Consider the following 18,979-nt stretch of genomic DNA (forward strand, 5'->3'; position numbering starts at 1 on the left):
ATGTAACCCATCCGCTGAAAAACCTCCGAACCCCCCAAAAAATACACCAAAACTATCAATCAATCAATCGATAGCTCCAAAGAAAACGCCAAAACCGCGCATCTCATGGGCACTCAATCGATCCGTAGCGATACATCGCCATAGGAAAGGCCGAAACCCGCGTCTCTCACGGGCAACCAAACCAGCGTCGGATGGGAAGAGGGCGCCGCGCTCCGAGCGCTTCTCGCCTCCTCAATCTGGGCTTTTTCCAATCTCGCAGGAAGAAGATGAAGTTCCCGATGACGAAACCGTCAACCAGATGATCGCCCGGCACGAAGAGGAGTTCGATCTGTTCATGGTGAGCGCCGCCAAAACCACCTAAAAATAGGCTTCGCCAACGCTAATTAGCCGAGAGAGCTTAACGAAGCCGGGGTTCGGTCATCAGGTAAAACGGCGGCAATGGGGTTCGGGCTCAGGGGTCTCCCGGCTCCGGTCAAGGATGAGCTCGCACGGAGCCGGGCGGAACGTCTCGTGCCGGAACGGAGCCGGAGTTGTGCCCGTGGCAAAAGCCGTTTCCTCCCCGAGAAGAGTTCAGGGCTGAGGAAACCGTTGGAGACGGAACGAGGAGCGTTGAAGGCTCCTCCTAACGGAGCCCACGGAATTCCGAGGGCTCAGGGTCTTCCTGGTGTGGTTAAACCGGCACAGAGAGCCCGATGGCGGTGCCAGGCCGGCTGTCCCTCGCCCCGAGACGGGATCTCCCTGAAACCACAGCCCCGGCAGCTCTGCCGGCGCATCCGGCACTGCGGCACCGTGGCATAGGCCCTTCAGGGGCTCCGATAGCCACAGACCGGCCCGGAAAAGGCCGGTGGAGAAAGGCGAGCGCGGCGGTGCCGCTGCTGTGACGCCGTCCATCCGCCCGCCGTTGCCTCCAGCCACCGTCCCGTCCTCCTCCCGGGGCTGTGAGGCACTCTCGTGGCTGCGGAAACCACCTCGGCGCCTCCCGCGGCTCCGCCAGCGGCGCTCACCGGGCTGTTCGTGGGGCAGCGTCACTGTCCCCTCTGCCACCGCAGAGCTGTCCGGTGGCCTCCGGCCATGCCGAGGCCGTGCCGCTCCCGTGTCGCAATCCTTGGATATCCCCAAGCCGTGTCCGGTGTCCTCCAGCTGTGCCGGTCCCATGTCGCAGCTCTCGGCTGTCCCAAAGCCCCGTACGGCATCCTCGGACTGTGCCGAAGCCGTGGCGCAGCTCTTGGCTCTCTGCAGTCCGTGTCCGGTGTCTCCGGCCGGGCCAAGGCTGTGCCGATCTCGTGTCACAGCTCTTGGATACCTCCAATCCTCGTCCGGTGTCTCTGGCCGTGGATATCCCTGCGCGGTTCTCCGGCCGTGCCGATTCCACGTCGCACCCCTTGGCTCTCCCCCATCCCTGCGCGGTTCTCCGGCCGTAGCGCTCCCGTCCCACCCCGAGGCCTTAAGGCCGCGGCGCGCGCGGCGTTGCCGGCAGCTCGGCGGCAAATCCCTCTCGTTGCAGCGGATGGACCTGGACCGGAGGCGGGAGGAGGCGCGGAACCCCAAGCGCAAACCGCGCCTGATGGAGGAGGACGAGCTGCCGTCGTGGATCATCAAGGACGACGCCGAGGTGGAGCGCTTGACCTGCGAGGAGGAGGAGGAGAAGATGTTCGGCCGCGGCTCGCGGCACCGCAAGGAGGTGGATTACAGCGATTCGCTGACGGAGAAGCAGTGGCTCAAGGTATACACGGTACAGCATCGTTCGCCGGCGTTCTCCGCCCTCCAGAGCAGCGCGCGGGCCCCTCCCTCCGCGCCAGAGCCAACGCCGGCGCTGCCGTGACGACTGCCCCGTGCCGCGGAGGTGTCCCGAGCGGCGCCGATTCCGCCCCCGAGCAGCTCCGATTCCAATTGAAATCAGATTTGATTCTGCCCCAAAGAGGCTCCAATTCTGCCCCAAAGAAGCTTCGATTCCACCGCAAATCTGCTCCGATTCCGCCCCGAAGCAGTTTTGGTTCTGCTCCAAATCGGCTCCGATTCCCCCCCAAATTGGAGCCAATTCCTCCCCAAGTTGGCTCCGATTCCTCCCCATATTGGCTCTGATTCCTCCCCAAATTGGAGCCAATTGCTCCCCAAGTTGGCTCCGATTCCCCCCCAAATTGGAGCCAATTCCTCCCCAAGTTGGCTCCGATTCCACTCCAAATTAACTCCCATTCTGGTCCAAAGTGGCTCCGATTCCCCTTTAAATCAGATTTGATTCTGCCCCAAAGCGACTCCAATTCTGCCCCAAAAGCAGCTTTGATTCCACTGCAAATCAGCTCTGATTCTCCCCAAACCACCTCTGATTCCACCAAATTTGGCTCCAGTTCCTCCCAAATTGGCTCAGATTCCCCCAAATTTGCTCCGGTTCCCCCCAAATTGGTTCCGATTCTGCCAAATTTGGCTCTGATTCCTCCCAAATTGGCTCCGATTCCACCAAATTTGGCTCTGATTCCGCCCAATTTGCTCTGATTCTGCCAAATTGGCTCCGGTTCCCCCCAAATTGGCTCCGATTCTGCCAAATTTGCTCCGATTCCCCCCAAATTGGCTCCGATTCTGCCAAATTTGGCTCTGATTCCACCCAATTGGCTCTGATTTCCCCCAAATTGGCTCTGATTCCACCAAATTTGCTCCAATTCGCCCCAAATTGGCTCTGATTCCCCCAAATTTGGCTCTGGTTCTTCCCAAATTGGCTCTGATTCCTCCAAATCGGCTCCGGTTCCCCCCAAATTTGCTCTGATTCTGCCAAATTGGCTCCAATTTCCCCCAAATTGGCTCTGATTCCACCAAATTTGCTCCAATTCGCCCCAAATTGGCTCTGATTCTGCCAAATTTGGCTCTGCTTCCTCCCAAATTGGCTCTGATTCCCCCAAATTTGCTCCAATTCCCCCAAATTGGCTCTGATTCCACCCAATTGGCTCCGATTTCCCCCAAATTGGCTCCGATTCCACCAAATTTGGCTCTGATTCTCCCCAAATTGGCTCTGATTCCGCCCAATTTGCTCTGATTCTGCCAAATTGGCTCCGGTTCTCCCCAAATTGGCTCTGATTCCACCAAATTTGCTCCAATTCGCCCCAAACCGGCTCTGATTCTGCCAAATTTGGCTCTGATTCCTCCAAATTGGCTCCGGTTCCCCCCAAATTGGCTCCGATTCCCCCCGATTTGGCCCCGATTCCCCCCGGTTTGTCTCCCCGACCCCCTTGGCGGCGCCGGAGCCTCCGTGCTAGCGGCCGCCGTCTCGGTGCCGACGCAGGCGATCGAGGAGGGGACTCTGGAGGAGATCGAGGAAGAGGTTCGCCAAAAGAAATCGTCGCGCAAACGGAAGCGAGACCCGGACGTGGGCTCGGCCGCCGCCGCCGCCACGAGCACCCGCAGCCGCGACAAAGACGACGAGAGCAAAAAGCAGAAGAAACGGGGGCGCCCGCCCGCCGAGAAGCTCTCCCCGAACCCTCCAAACCTCACCAAGAAGATGAAGAAGATCGTTGACGCCGTTATTAAGTACAAGGACAGGTAAGGCCGAACCCATCCCACCGGCTCCGGAGAACGAGGATTGGGTTAATTAAGCAACGTCACAACTCCATAATGAGTTGGTGAATGGCAGCCTTGGCCGGCGGCTCCAAACCTCCCGCGATGCCGTCCCGGCGCCGCGCCGTCACGCCTTCGGCCAAGTTGCCCTCTGGTTGGCGTTGGAAGCCAAGAAGCGGCTCTTTAATCCCATCTCGCGGCTCTCCCCGAGCTCCGCTCTGGCGCTGAGGCCGTGCCGGGGAGGAGGAGGGTCGGGCAGGAGCGGCTGTGCCGCGGCGGTGACGCGCGGTTTCTCTTTGCAGCAGCAGTGGACGGCAGCTCAGCGAAGTCTTCATCCAACTGCCGTCCCGCAAGGAGCTGCCGGAATACTACGAGCTCATCCGCAAGCCGGTGGACTTCAAGAAAATCAAGGTAACGGCGCCCCGGCAGCGCCGGAATCGCCTCCAACCGTGGCCGTTAAACGCCGCCGTCTCAGCGCCGGCAGATCGGCGTCTCGGCGGTGTTGGCGGTCTGATGGGCTCCGTTCTTCCCGGCAGGAACGGATCCGCAACCACAAATACCGGAGCCTGAACGACCTGGAGAAGGACGTGATGCTGCTGTGCCAGAACGCGCAGACCTTCAACCTCGAGGGCTCCCTGGTAAGGCCGCGGCGAGGCCGGATCGGAGCCATGAGCTCCTGGCGATGCCGGATCAGAGCCGTGAGCTCCCGGCGATGCCGGATCGGCGCCGCCGGCACCCGCTGCGCCCCCCCTGACGTGCCGCCGCCGCCACCCCCCAGATCTACGAGGACTCCATCGTGCTGCAGTCGGTGTTCACCAGCGTTCGGCAGAAGATCGAGAAGGAGGAGGAGAGCGACGGCGACGACAGCGAGGAGGAGGAGGAGGGGGAAGAGGAAGGATCCGAATCCGAGTGTGAGTGTGCGGTGGGAACGGGAGGCGGGCGAGCGCTTCTCTGCGGCGGCGCCGGTGCCGCCGCGGGGGACGGCGTTGGCGGTGGGTTTGGGTGACGCCGTCGGCCCTCAGCAGCGCGGTCGGTGAAGGTGAAGATCAAACTGGGGCGGAAGGAGAAGGCGCAGGAGCGGCTGAAGGGGCGGCGGCGCGCGGCGCGCGGCTCCCGCGCCAAACCCCTCGTCAGCGACGACGACAGCGACGACGACCAGGAGGAGGTAATGGCGGCGCACGGCCACCCCCCAAATCCTCCCTCTGTCCCCCAAATCCTCCTCGTGTACCCCAAATCCTCCTCCTGACCCCCAAATCCTCCCTCTGTCCCCCAAATCCTCCTCCTGACCCCCAAATCCTCCTTCTGTCCCCCAAATCCTCCTCCTGACCCCCAAATCCTCCTCCTGTCCCCCAAATCCTCCCTCTGTCCCCCCAAATCCTCCCTCTATCCCCCAAAACCTTCTCCTGACCCCCAAATCTCTCCTCCTGTCCCTCAAATCCTCCTTCTGTCCCCCAAATCCTCCTTCCTCCTCTTCCTCCTGTACCCCAAATCCTCATTCTGTCCCCCAAATCCTCTTTCAGCCCCCCAAGTCTCCCCTTCCTCCTCCTCCCGTCCCCCAAATCCCCCCTCCCTCCCCCTCCTGCCCCCCAATTTCCCCCCAGCCCTGACGTCTCCTCCATCCCTCCAGGATCGCTCCGGCAGCGGCACCGAAGAGGACTGAACCCCAATCCCAGGGCTCCGTCTCGCCGTCCCCCCTAAACCCCGCGGCCCCGGAGCAGCGGGACAAACTCTTTCCCTATTTATCCCCACGGGAACCGTTCGGATCCTCCTGAACCCCAAAAACCTTCCCGGGCGTTACGGAGGGATCGGATCCGCCCCCGAGGCCGCGACTCCCTGGATTGCGAGCGGGAATAAATGAATCCCACGGGAATCGGCGGCTCTTGGGGGGCTCTGGACATGGGGGGGGTGGGATTTGGGGGGGCCCTGATTTGGGGGACATGGGGAATCCCCCCCCAACAGCTTCCCACCAGGCTTTAGGGGAGACATTGGCCCCATGGAGGGGTTTTGGGGTCCCCTCACGTTTTAGGGGTGACACCAGCCCCATGGATGGGGTTTTGGGGGGGCATCAGCCCCATGGATGGGGTTTGGGGGGTCCCCTCACATTTTAGGGGTGACACCAGCCCCGTGGATGGGGTTTGGGGGGTCCCCTCACATTTTAGGGGTGACACCAGCCCCATGGATGGGGTTTTGGGGGGGCATCAGCCCCATGGAGGGGTTTTGGGGTCCCCTCACGTTTTAGGGGTGACACCAGCCCCATGGATGGGGTTTTGGGGGGGCATCAGCCCCATGGTTGGGGTTTTGGGGGTCCCCTCATGTTTTAGGGGAGACATTGGCCCCATGGAGGGGGTTTGGGGGGGCATCACCCCATGGATGGAATTTGGGGTGTCCCCAGCCCCATGGAGGGGTTTGGGGGATCCCTGGTTCCCTTCCCCACAGCTTCCTCCCACATCATAGGGGGTCCCCGGCCCCATGGAGGGGTTTTGGGGGCCCCTCACGTTTTAGGGGTGACACCAGCCCCATGGATGGGGTTTGGGGGGGCATCAGCCCCATGAGGGGTTTTGGGGGGACACCGGCCCCATGGAGGGGGTTTGGGGGCTCCCCTGACGTTCTGGGGGGCCCCATCGCCCCAGGGGGGCAGTTGGGGGGGGGTCGCTGTCTCTCTGCCCCACAGCTCCCCCCCAGATTTTAGGGGTGACCCCTCCCCCCCAGTTTTAGGGGGTGTCCGTCTGTCCGTGGGGGTTTGTGTCCGTCCGTCCATGCGGGGCTCTATTCATCCGTGCGGGGCTGTGTCCGTCTGTCCGTGCGGGGCTGTGTCCGTCTGTCCGTACAGCGCTGTGTCCGTCTGTCCGTTCGGGGCTGTGTCCGTCTGTCCATTCAGTGCTGTGTCCGTCTGTCCGTTTGGGGCTGTGTCCGTCTGTCCATTCAGTGCTGTGTCCGTCTGTCCGTGCGGGGCTGTGTCCGTCTGTCCATTCAGTGCTGTGTCCGTCTGTCCGTTCGGGGCTGTGTCCGTCTGTCCATTCAGTGCTGTGTCCGTCTGTCCGTTCGGGGCTGTGTCCGTCTGTCCGTGCGGGGCTGTGTCCGTCTGTCCGTTCGGGGCTGTGTCCGTCTGTCCGTACAGCGCTGTGTCCGTCTGTCCGTTTGGGGCTGTGTCCGTCTGTCCATTCAGTGCTGTGTCCGTCTGTCCGTTCGGGGCTGTGTCCGTCTGTCCGTCCGTCTCCTCCCGCTCCCGGTCGCTCCCCCCCGGTCCGTCTGTCGGTCCCTCCCCGTCTGTCGGTCCCTCCCCGTCCGTCTGTCCGTCCCCCTCACGCCACTCCGAGCCCTCCCCCGCGCCGCCCTTCGAACGCGGTTTCCCTCTTCGCTGCGATTCGAACCGCGGAGGCGATGGAGCGAATGCGGACCGGGACCGCGGTGGCGATTCTGGTGCTGATGGCGATGGCGGCGCCGGGTGAGGGGGGACGGGGGGGGCTGAGCCCCCAAACCGGGTCCGGAGCCCCAAAAACGGATCTTGAACCCCCCTAAACCGGGTCCGGAGCCCCTAAACCGGGTCCTGTACCCCTCTAAACCGGGTCCGGAGCCCCTAAACCCAGTCCTGAGCCCATAAACCCGGTCCTGAACCCCTAAACCGGGTCCTTAACCCCCCCATAAACCCGGTCCTGAACCCCTAAACCCGGTCCTGAACCCCTAAACTGGGTCCTGTACCCCCCTAAACCCAGTCTTGAGCCCCTAAACCGGATCTTGAGCGCCTAAACCTGGTCCTGAACCCCCCCTAGACCCGGTCCTGAACCCCTAAACCCGGTCTTGAGCCCCTAAACCGTGTCCTGAACCCCCCTTAAACCCAGTCCTGAGCCCCTAAACCGGGTCGTGCCCCACCCTGACCAGGTTCTGCCCCACATGGCACTGAAACCTCCCCTAAACCTGGTCCTGAACCCCTAAACCGGGTCCTGAACCCCCCCAAACCCGGTCATGAGCCCCTAAACCTGGTCCTGAATCCCTAAACCAGGTCTTGACCCCCTCTAAACCCAATCCTGAGCCCCTAAACCGGGTCCTGAACCCCTAAACCTGGTCCTGAGCCTCTGAATTGGGTCCTGAACCCCTAAACGCAGTCCCGAGCCCCTAAACCCGGTCCTGTACCCCATAACCGGGTCCTGACCCCCCCCAATAGCTCCTGACCCCCCTATAGGTTCTGCCCTCCCACCCCCCCCAACAACCATGCGGGCAATGGGCAGGTCCGGTGGGCGTGGCCATCTTGAGGCTCCGCCCCCTGGCGCGGTTCCGGCCAATGGCCATTGGCTGCGCGGGGACCGAACCATCGCGGGGCGGGAGGGGGCGGGGCTGGTTAATTGGGGGGCGGGGGGGGGGCAGATCCCGGGGGGAGAGGGGGGGGTTAATGGGGGGTCAGTTGGGGGGAGGGGGGGCAGTTATGGGGAGCGGGGGAAGGTTCTAATGAGGGGGTTAATTAAGGGGGGAGGGGGGGCAATTACTGGGGAGGGACAGTTGGGGGCAAAGCGGCAATTTGGGGGTGACTTGGGGGGCGAGTTGGGGGGCAGAGGGGAAAGTTGGGGGCAAAGGGGGGAGTTGGGGGGCAAAGGGGGTGAGTTGAGGGTGAGTTGGGGGGCAGAGGGGTGAGTTGTGTGTCTGGGGGTCCCCCCTGACCCCCCTTTCCCCCCCCTCCAGGCGCCACCGGTGAGTGCGGCCGCGGTGCGTTCCGTTGCGGCGACGGCTCCTGCATTCCCGGCGCGTGGCTCTGCGACGGCCGTGCCGAGTGCCGCGACGGCTCCGACGAAGACCCCGAGAGCTGCGGTGAGCGGACGCCGTCGCGTGGGGGGGGGGATGCGCCGCACCGGGTGCTGTGTGGAGCCGTCCGGTGCCGTCCGGTGCCGTTCGGTGCCATTCGGTGCCGTCCGGTGCCATTCGTGTTGTGCCGCGCGGTGCCACGGTTTCCGTTCCGGCAGATTCGCTCTCCTGCTCTCCGGCCGAGTTCCGGTGCGGCGGCCGCCGGAGCCGCTGCATCCCGGCGCTGTGGCGCTGCAACGGACACCGCGACTGCGAGGACGGCTCCGACGAACACAACTGCCGTGAGTGCCGGAGGGAGGGATGGACTGGGATGGACTGGGATGAACTGGGATGAGGCTACTGGGATGCAGTGGGATGGGCTTACTGGGATGCACTGGGATGAGGGTACTGGGATGCACTGGGATGCTCTGGGATGTGGAATGTTGGGATTGGGCTGCACTGGGATGGGTTCAGGGCGGCACTGGTAGGCACTGGTGGGTACTGGTGGGTACTGGTTGGCACTGGTGGGCACTGGTTGGCACTGGTGGGCGTCAGCCGCCGTCCCCCCGGCAGCGCCGCGTTCCTGCACCGCGGAGGAGCTGCGCTGCGGCGACGGTTCGTGCGTCTCCGTCACCTTCGTGTGCGACGGCGAAGAGGACTGCGCGGACGGAGCGGACGAAGCGCTGTGTCCCCCCCCGGGCGCCGCCTGCGGCCCCCACGGCGTCCCCTGCGCCGGCGCGGGCTGCGTGCCGCGGCTCTGGGCCTGCGACGGCGACGCCGACTGCGCCGACGGCTCCGACGAATGGCCGGAACGGTGCGGAGCGCCGCGCGCGCCCCCCCCGTGCCCCCCCCTGCGCTTCCCCTGCCGCTCCGGAGAGTGCGTCCACGCGCGGTGGAGGTGCGACGGCAGCGCCGACTGCGCCGACGGCTCCGACGAGGACGGCTGCGGTGAGCAACGGCGGGGGATAATGGGATGGGGATACCGGGACGCACTGGGATGGACCGGGATGGGGATACTGGGATGCACTGGGGTGGACTGGGATGGACTGGGACGCACTGGGATGGGGATAGTGGGATATGGGATACTGGGACTGGAATGCACTGGGATGCACTGGGATGGGGATCTACTGGTTTGGGGATACTGGGACACTGTGGGATGCTCTGGGACGCACTGGGACGCACTGGGATGCTCTGGGCTGCACTGGGCTGTACTGGGACGCACTGGGATGCTCTGGGCTGCACTGGGACGCACTGGGCTGTACTGGGACACACTGGGACACACTGGGCTGCACTGGGATGCACTGGGCTGTACTGGGACACACTGGGACACACTGGGCTGTACTGGGATGCACTGGGCTGTACTGGGACACACTGGGACGCACTGGGCTGTACTGGGCTGTACTGGTCGATCCGGTGGGAGCCCTGACCCCCCCGTCCCCGTCCCTCCGCAGCTGCCGCGGCCTCGTGCCGCCCGGACCAGTTTGGCTGCGGTGATGGGCGCTGCATTCCGGCGCTGCGGCTCTGCGACGGCGAATCCGACTGCGCCGACGGCTCCGATGAGGACGGCTGCCGCAACAACGGTACCGGCGCAGCACCGGCGGTGCCGGGAGGGGGTGGGGGGGTGGAAAAGGGGCAGAACGCGACCCGGAAACACTGATTTTGTGTCCTATGACCTTAAATTCCAAGTCCCGGACTCACCGGGTTGGAGACGACCTCTTAGGTGGTTGAGTCCAACCATTATCCAACTCTTTATCCTCCCTCCCGTTGGCCAACGGCGCCGTTGGTGAGGGGGACGGTGGTGGCTTCGGCCTCCCACGGTGTAGGAGGTCAATAAAACTCCGGAGTCCCACATGGAGACGTTCCCAACGCCCAAAAACTCTTGGATTCCACATCCATAACTCATGGAGGACGATGGATATTGGTGTCCATCACTAAATGCGATCAACGCTTCCGGTTTAACGATCTCCGTTGAGGCTTTGATCGGTGGCGGTGGTGGAACTCTTCATCCTCAAGGTTGAGGGACAAAGGAGAGGGCGACCAGAGGTCACCTTGGTCATCGTTGATGGACAATGGAGCCCAGAGGTCACTTTGGTCATCGTTGATGGACAATGGAGCCCAGAGGTCACTTTGGTCATCGTTGATGGACGATGGAGCCCAGAGGTCACTTTGGCCATCGTCGATGGACAATGGAGCCCAGAGGTCACTTTGGCCATCGTTGATGGACGATGGAGCCCAGAGGTCACTTTGGTCATCGTTGATGGACAATGGAGCCCAGAGGTCACTTTGGCCATCGTTGATGGACAATGGAGCCCAGAGGTCACTTTGGCCATCGTTGATGGACAATGGAGCCCAGAGGTCACTTTGGCCATCGTCGATGGACAATGGAGCCCAGAGGTCACTTTGGCCATCGTTGATGGACGATGGAGCCCAGAGGTCACTTTGGTCATCGTTGATGGACGATGGAGCCCAGAGGTCACTTTGGCCATCGTTGATGGACAATGGAGCCCAGAGGTCACTTTGGTCATCGTTGATGGACGATGGAGCCCAGAGGTCACTTTGGCCATCGTTGATGGACAATGGAGCCCAGAGGTCACTTTGGTCATCGTTGATGGACAATGGAGCCCAGAGGTCACTGTGGTCATCGTTGATGGACAATGGAGCCCAGAGGTCACTTTGGTCATCGTTGATGGACGATGGAGCCCAGAGGTCACTTTGGCCATCGTTGATGGACAATGGAGCCCAGAGGTCACTTTGGTCATCGTTGATGGATGATGGAGCCCAGAGGTCACTTTGGTCATCGTTGATGGACAGTGGAGCCCAGAGGTCACTTTGGTCATCGTTGATGGACGATGGAGCCCAGAGGTCACTTTGGTCATCGTTGATGGACAGTGGAGCCCAGAGGTCACTTTGGTCATCGTTGATGGACGATGGAGCCCAGAGGTCACTTTGGTCATCGTTGATGGACAGTGGAGCCCAGAGGTCACTTTGGTCATCGTTGATGGACAATGGAGTGATGGAGACGTCCTAAGGAGCTCCTTCTCCCCTCGTTCTCCCCTCGTTCTCCCCTCGTTGGCTCTGATTTGGAGGTTTCCTCCCGGATCCGTGTTCGGCAGTTTCAGGGGGGGACGCGTCAGGTTTTGGGGTGCCGGGGGGGTGTCCTGACCCCCCCTTTTGCCCCCCCAGACACGGCGTGTGAGGGTCCCCACCGGTTCCGGTGCCGCTCGGGCGAGTGCGTCCCCATGGACCGCGTCTGCGACCGACGCCGCGACTGCCGCGATTGGTCCGATGAACCCCTCAAGGAGTGCGGTACAGAGGGGAACCCCAAAATCCACCCCAGGGACCCCCAAAACACCCCAGGGATGCCCAAACCGCCCCAAGGACCCCCAAAAGACTCCAGGGACCCCCAAAATACTCCAGAAACCCCCAAAACACCCCAGGGACCCACCCACGTACCCACAAAACCACCCCAGAGACCCACAAACCGCCCCAGAGACCCCCCCAACCCACACTGGGACCCCGAAAACCCACCCAGGACCCCCAAACCTCCCTCAGCCCCCCCCCAAACCACACTGGGACCCCCAAAATCTCCCCCAGGACCCCCCAGGATCCCCCTAAATCCCCTCTCTCTGTTCCCTCACCCTCCCCAGGACCCCCCTGGGGGTTTGGGGGTCTCTGCCCGGTACTGGTGGGGGGAGGGCATTTGGGGGAGGGGGTCCCCCTAATTCAACCCCCCCCGTTTTCAGGGGTGAACGAGTGCCTGGAGGGGAACGGGGGGTGCTCCCACGGCTGCGAGGATCTGCGCCTCGGCCACCGCTGCCTCTGCCCGGGGGGCTTCGCTCTGCGCCCCGACGGCCGCACCTGCGACGGTGGGGGACACCCCAACACCCCAACAACCCCCCTGGGGACCCCCCCTCCCCAAGGGACCCCGCCCTGAGCTCCCCATGGGACCCCCTGTACCCCAATGGGACCCCCTGTACCCCAATGGGACCCCCGTGACCCCCATGGGACCCCCTCGACCCCCATGGGACCCCCCTCAAACCCCACCATGGGATCCCCTTGACCCCAATGGGACCCCCCTGACCCCCATGGGACCCCCTGTACCCCACCTTGGGACCCCCCTGACCCCCGTGGGACCCCCCTGACCCTCATGGGACCCCCTGACCCCCATGGGACCCCCTGTACCCCACCATGGGAACCCCTTGACCCCCCCATGGGACCCCCTGACCCCCATGGGGCCCCCTGTACCCCCCCATCGGACCCCCCTGACCCCCATGAGACCCCCGTGACCCCCATGGGACCCCCTGACCCCCCAACTTTGGGGTCCCCCCCAGACATCGACGAGTGCCGCGACCCCCGGAGCTGCAGTCAGCGCTGCCGCAACCTCCCCGGCAGCTTCGCCTGCGACTGCGCCGCGGGGTACACACTGCACCCCGAAACCGGCGCCTGCCTTGCCCCCCGTGAGTCACATCCCCCCCCCGGAACCCCAATTCCTCCCTTTGCTCCCCAATTCTGGTGGGGTTTGGAGCGGGTTTTGGGGTGCTGGGGTGGGTTTTGGGGGGGGTCAGGGGGGGTTTTGGGGTGCCAGTGTGGTTTGGAGGGGTTTGGGGTGTTTTTTTGGGGTGCCGGTGGGGTTTTTGGGGTGGTTTTTGGGTTGTCATGGGGGTTTTGGGGTGGTTTTTGGGGTGCCAGTGGGGTTTTTGGGGGGGGTTTTGGGGTGTCTCAGGTTTTTGGGGTGGTTTTTGGGGTGCCGGTGGGGTTTTTGGGGTGTCCCTGGATTTTGGGGTGCATTGGTGTGTGCCACAGCCCCCCCCGCGGCGCTGCTCTTCTCCACGGGGGATGGGATCGCGCGGCTGCCGCTGCCGGGGGGGTCCCCCCAAATCCTGCTGTCGCCCCTCAAACACGTGGGGGGACTCGACGCCGACATCGCCCGCGGTGACGTCTTCTGGAGCGACGGCTCTCGGCACCGCATCTACCGGTGAGGGCACCCCAAAAACACCGGGACAACCCTAAAGCACCCTGGGACACCCCAAAAAGCCTCAGGACACCCCTAAACCACACTGGGACACTCTTAAACCACCCTGGGACACCCCAAAAGCCCTCCCAGAATCCCCCCAAACCTCCCTGAGACCCCCCAAGACCCCCAAACTCTCCCCCAGGACCCCCCAAAATACATTTGATTCCCCCCAAACCTCCCCAGGATTCCCCAAACTACTCTGGGATCCCCAAAACCCACTCAGTACCCTCTAATTCCCCCCCTGGATCCCCTCAAAACCTCCCCAGGACCCCCCAAAACCTCCCCAGGACCCCCCAAAACCCACTCAGTACCCCCTAATTCCCCCCTCGGATCCCCTCAAAACCTCCCCAGGACCCCCCAAAACCACCCTGGGCTCCCCAAAACCCACTCAGTACCCCCTAATTCCCCCCTCGGATCCCCTCAAAACCTCCCCAGGACCCCCCAAAACCACCGTGGAACCCCCTCCAGACCCCCCCCCCCCCGTGCCATTAACCCCTTCCGTGCCGCAGGTGGTCTCTGGCCAACGGCAGCGAGCCGGTGGCGGTGCTGGAGACGGGATCGGCGCCGCCGGACGGTGTGGCGGTGGATTGGATCCACGGGAATCTGTACTGGACGGAGTCGCGCGTGGGAGTCATCGGCGTCGCCAACGCCGACGGCACGCGCCGGAAAACCCTCCTGCGGCAGCCGGGGGCCGTCCCCCACGGCATCGCCCTCGACCCCCTCAGCGGGTACCGGCGGCGCCGGAGGGAGAAATGGGATAACGGGATGGCGGAGTGGGGTGGGATAACGGGGATGGGAATGGGATGGGATAAGGGGATGGGATGATGGGGTGGGATAACGGGATTGGGAGTGGGATGGGATAAGGGGATGGGATAAGGGGATGGAATAACATGATTGGGAATGGGATGGGATAATGGGATGGGATAATGGGATGGGATAAATGGGATTGGGATGGGATAAGGGGATTGGGAATGGGATGGGATAAGGAGATTGGGAGTGGGATAGGATAAGGGAATGGGATAAGGGGATTGGGAATGGGATGGGATAAGGGGATGGGATAACAGGGCGGGAGAACGGGAACAGGAGAAGGGGATCGGGAGTGGGATGGGATAACGGGACAGGATAATGGAATTGGGAGTAGGATGGGATAAGGGGGTACCGGGATGGGGATGCCGGGGCCGTGGGGGTGACGGCCGCTGCGGTCCCTCCCAGTTACATGTACTGGTCGGACTGGGGCGCCCGTCCCGGGATCGCCAAGGGCGGCATGGATGGCTCCGACCCCTCCGCGCTGGTGACCGAAGGCGTCGAGTGGCCCAGTGGGATCGCGCTCGGTGAGCCTCGACCCCCCCCCCCCGGCTGTGTCCCCCATCTGTCCCAGTGCGTCCCAGTCCGGCCGCTGTATCCTCCATGCACCCCCAGTACATCCCAGTGTGTCCTGGTGCATCCCGGTCCATCCCAGTGTGTCCGGTGGATCCCAGTATACCCCATCCCAGTGTGTCTGGTGGATCCCAGTGCCCCCCAGTGACTCCCAGTACATCCCAGCACATCCCAGTATGTCCAGTGGATCCCAGTATACCCCATCCCAGTGTGTCCGGTGGATCCCAGTATACCCCATCCCAGTGTGTCTGGTGGATCCCAGTGCCCCCCAGTGACTCCCAGTACATCCCAGTACATCCCAGTGTGTCCGGTGGATCCCAGTGCCCCCCAGTACCCCGCAGTGCCTCCCAGTACCCCCCAGTACATCCCAGTGCCTCCGGTCCCCCCAGACCTGGCGGCGCAGCGCCTGTATTGGGCGGATTCGCGGCTCCACGCGCTCTCGGCCGTGGACGTGGACGGACGCCGGCGCCGGACGCTGCTGGCGGACACCGCGCTGCTGCCGCATCCCTTCGCCCTCACCGTCTTCCAGGTCAGAGACACCCCGGATGTGTCCCCCGATTCTCAGGGGACACCCCAATGTCCCCCCATATCCCCTCTATTCCCATGGGTCACCCCCATGTCCCCGTGTCCCCCCCATTCTCACAGGACACCCCAATGTCCCTCCATATCCCCCCGATTCCCATAGGACACCCCCATGTCCCCCCATCTGCCCCCGTGTCCCTCCATTCCCACAGGACACCCCAATGTCCCCCCAGTGTCCCCCCATTTCTCCCCCCGACATCCCCCCATTCCCATAGGACCCCCCCCAATGTCCCCCCATTCCCATGTGTCCCTCCCATGTCCCCCCATTCCTGTAGGACACCCCAGTGTCCCCCCATTCCCATGTGTCCCCCCATGTCCCCCCATGTCCCCCCATTCCCATAGGACCCCCCAATGTCCCCCGATGTCCCCCCATTCCCACGGGACCCCCCGCATCCCCCCATTCTCCGCAGGATGCGCTGTTCTGGACGGACGCGGTGTCGCGGTCGGTGCTCAGTGTTGGGGCGCGAACGGGCGCTGAACCCCACGTTGCGGCCGAGGGGCTGCGCGCGGCCCAGGGGGTGGTCCTCCTGCACCCCCTGCGGCAGCCGCACGGTATCCACACCTCCCCGGCACTTCCCGACTCCCTTCCTGACCCCCTTCCCGATCCCGACCCCCTTCTCTCCCTGTTCTCATCCCATTCCCAATACCACTCCCATTCCTGATTGGATTCCCAATTCCATTCCTGATCTCAATCCCGATCCCTATTCCCCATCTCATTCTCAATCCCATCCCCATTCCCATTCCTCTTCTCACTCTCATCCCTCTTCCCATCCCCATCCTCTTCCCAATCCCATTCCCATCTCCATTTCCATTCTTTCATCCCATATTGATCCCAGTCCCACCCTATTCCCATTCCCGTTCCCATTCCCATTCCCATCTGCATTCCCCTTCTCTCTCTTCCCGATGTCATTCCCGATGTTATTCCCGCGGTTCTCTCTCCGCAGCCCCCCGGCGCTGCCCCCCCCCCGGCGGTTGTCCGTTCCTCTGTCTGACGGCTCCCGGATCCGTCGGATTTTCCTGCGCCTGCGCTGACGGCCTCGTCCTGCGCCGCGACGGCTCCTGCGCCCACGGTACCCCCAAAACTGCCCCCCCCGAACCCCCAAGCCCCCCTGAACCCCAAAACCTGTGCCTCGAACCCCAAACCCCCCCCAAACCCCCAAATCCCACACCTCCCCCCCTCCGCACCCCAAAACTGCCCTTCAAACCCCTCTCTCTCCCCGATCCCTCTCAGCCCCAAAGGACACAGTCCCCACCGACACCACCAATGCCACCACTGACAGCACCACCAGTGCCACCAGTAATGACACCAGCGCCACCAGTGCCACCAGTGCCACCAGGGCCAGCAGGGCCAGCGCCGCGGGGAACGCCACTACAGGTACCTGCCCCACATCCCGCCCCATAACCTGCCCCACGGCTCAGCCCAGCCCCACATCCCACCCCACGGCTCATCCCAGCCCCACATCGTGCCCCACATCCCACCCCACGGCTCATCCCAGCCCCACATCCCAGCCCCATGGCTCATCCCAGCCCCACATCGTGCCCCACATCCCACCCCACGGCTCAGCCCAGCCCCACATCCCACCCCACGGCTCATCCCAGCCCCACATCGTGCCCCACATCCCACCCCACGGCTCATCCCAGCCCCACATTCCGCCCCCCATCTCGGGGCTGAGGCCGCTCTCCCCATAGGCCCCACGGACGCTGTGGGGCACCGGACGGGGCTGAGGGTTCTCGCGGTTGTCCTGGCGTTGGGTAAGTGTGGGGCGCGGTGTGTGTGGGGGGGAAATGGGGGTCCCAGAGCTTTGGGGGGTCCCGGAATCGGGGAGGGGGGGGATCCCAGTATGGGGGGGTCAGAAGGGGGCAGGGGGGGTCCCAGAATCGGGGGGGGGTCCCATCATGGGGGGACAATGGGGGTCCCAGAATGGGGGGGTCAGAATGGGGGGACAATGGGGGGTCCCAGAATGGGGGGTTCCCATCATGGGGGGGCGGTCAGAATGGGGGGGGGGGCAATGGGGGTCCCAGAATGGGGGGTTCCCATCATGGGGGGGTCAGAATGGGGGGACAATGGGGGTCCCAGAATGGGGGGTTCCCATCATGGGGGGGTCATGAGGGGTCCCTGCGGGGGTCTCACGGCTGCCCCACAGCGGTGCTGCTGCCGGGGGGCGCTCTGGCGGCCGCGGGGCTTTGGCGCAGTTGGCGGCGCCGCAGCACCAACAGCATCAGCTTCGGGAACCCCATGTACCAAAAGTGGGGAGAAGGGGGAGCCCTGGGCTGGGCCGGGGGGCTCGGCCGCCCCACGGTGAGCTATGGGGCAGGGGGGGCAGGGATGTGGGGCTGGGATGAGGGGCAGAGGAGGGGGTGTGGGGCAGAGGAGGGGGATGTGGGGCAGGGGAGGTAATGTGGGGCAGAGGAGGGGGTGTGGGGCAGAGGAGGGGGATGTGGGGCAGGGGAGGTAATGTGGGGCAGAGGAGGGGGTGTGGGGCAGAGGAGGGAGTGTGGGGCAGAGGAGGGGGATGTGGGGCAGAGGAGGGGGATGTGGGGCAGAGGAGGGGGATGTGGGGCAGGGGAGGTAATGTGGGGCAGAGGAGGGGGTGTGGGGCAGAGGAGGGGGATGTGGGGCAGGGGAGGGGATGTGAGGCGGGGGGGGATGTGGGGCGGGGGGGGTCTTGGCTGCCCCACAGTGAGTTCTGGGGCTGTGGACCCCCGCTGGGATCTATGGGGCAGCGGCTCTGTGGGGCAGCGGCTCTATGGGGCAGCGGTCTCACCCCACACTCCCCCCAGCACCAACCCGTCAGTCTGGAGGACGACGTGTCCTGAGAACGGGGAAAGCTCTGCCCCACACACGCGTCCCCGCGCCCACACGCGTGACGGGCCGTGAGCAGCCCGTGATCCCATGGGGTCATACGTGGCCACACGTGACCATACGCACCCGTATGGGGGTCATCCGTGGCCATATGTCATCCTATGTGCCCAAAGGGGGTCATACGTGGCCACACGTGATCCTGTGTGGGTCCTATCTCACTCCGTGTGGGTCATATGTGTTTGCGTGTGCGTCACATGTCACTGCATGTTGGTTGTATGTCGCTCTGTGTGGGTCATATATTCTGTGTGGATCGTATGTCACTCTGTGTGGGTTGTATGTCATTCCGTGTGGCTCCTATGTCGCCACGTGTCAGACGTGTTATTTGTTACCCAAACACTGTGAACCCCCCCCCAAGCGGCCTTCGTTTTGGGGTCCCCTCTGTCGCCCCTCAATCTCCAAATACACTCTATTTATTTTTCCCGCCGCCTCAGCGCCTCCTTCACCCCTTTCGTCCCTCACCGGAAGCGCCGCTCTCGGCGTCGCGGCACCGCGCGAGGAGCAGCCGCTTCTCCTCCTGCAGCCGCTCCACTGTCCGGCGCAGCTCCGGCAGCGCCCGCGCCTCCTCCTCCATCGCCCGCAGCCGCACCAGCGCCGACGCCATCTGCTCCCGCACCGCCCGCAGCATCACCGACACCGGCGTTGGCGTCACCGACACTGGCGTTGGCGTCACCGACGCGGCGGTTGGCGTCACCGATACCGGCATTGGCGTCACCGACGTGGCGGTTGGCGTCACCAGGTGCAGTCTCGGTGGCGTCGACGCGGCGGTTGGTGTGGCCGATGCCCCCCGTTGGCTCGGGCTGTGGCGCGGTGGCACCGGCGGTGGTGGC

General features: G+C 63.8%; 2 protein-coding genes across 14 annotated transcripts in view; both read left to right on the forward strand.

Annotated features, from left to right (window-relative positions):
• Positions 1-5,402, forward strand: part of SMARCA4 (SWI/SNF related, matrix associated, actin dependent regulator of chromatin, subfamily a, member 4) — a 36,182-nt gene extending 30,780 nt beyond the window's left edge. For 3 of the 13 annotated variants that reach the window (XM_054051784.1, XM_054051792.1, XM_054051788.1), the window contains 8 exons: positions 260-337; positions 1,505-1,732; positions 3,272-3,528; positions 3,846-3,954; positions 4,080-4,181; positions 4,322-4,454; positions 4,566-4,708; positions 5,171-5,402. In XM_054051784.1, the coding sequence (XP_053907759.1) occupies positions 260-337; positions 1,505-1,732; positions 3,272-3,528; positions 3,846-3,954; positions 4,080-4,181; positions 4,322-4,454; positions 4,566-4,708; positions 5,171-5,203 (1,083 nt within the window). In that variant the 3' untranslated portion in view covers positions 5,204-5,402. The remainder of the gene's footprint in view (positions 1-259; positions 338-1,504; positions 1,733-3,271; positions 3,529-3,845; positions 3,955-4,079; positions 4,182-4,321; positions 4,455-4,565; positions 4,709-5,170) is intronic. The other 10 variants (XM_054051785.1, XM_054051793.1, XM_054051789.1 and 7 more) reach the window with 6 other exon arrangements.
• A 1,465-nt stretch (positions 5,403-6,867) lies between these two features.
• LDLR (low density lipoprotein receptor) lies at positions 6,868-18,210 on the forward strand. Its single transcript, XM_054051752.1, has 18 exons — positions 6,868-6,988; positions 8,218-8,343; positions 8,496-8,618; positions 8,890-9,264; positions 9,768-9,896; positions 11,500-11,622; positions 12,060-12,182; positions 12,648-12,844; positions 13,077-13,291; positions 13,840-14,058; positions 14,543-14,661; positions 15,097-15,236; positions 15,700-15,841; positions 16,234-16,359; positions 16,521-16,664; positions 16,979-17,041; positions 17,434-17,588; positions 18,071-18,210. Exons 1-18 carry the CDS (start codon positions 6,925-6,927, stop codon positions 18,104-18,106), a joined length of 2,619 nt encoding a protein of 872 aa, XP_053907727.1. The 5' UTR covers positions 6,868-6,924; the 3' UTR covers positions 18,107-18,210.
• The last annotated feature ends 769 nt before the right edge of the window (positions 18,211-18,979 follow it).

Source organism: Cuculus canorus, chromosome 30 (genome assembly GCF_017976375.1).
Source record: "Cuculus canorus isolate bCucCan1 chromosome 30, bCucCan1.pri, whole genome shotgun sequence".
NCBI lineage: Eukaryota > Metazoa > Chordata > Aves > Cuculiformes > Cuculidae > Cuculus > Cuculus canorus.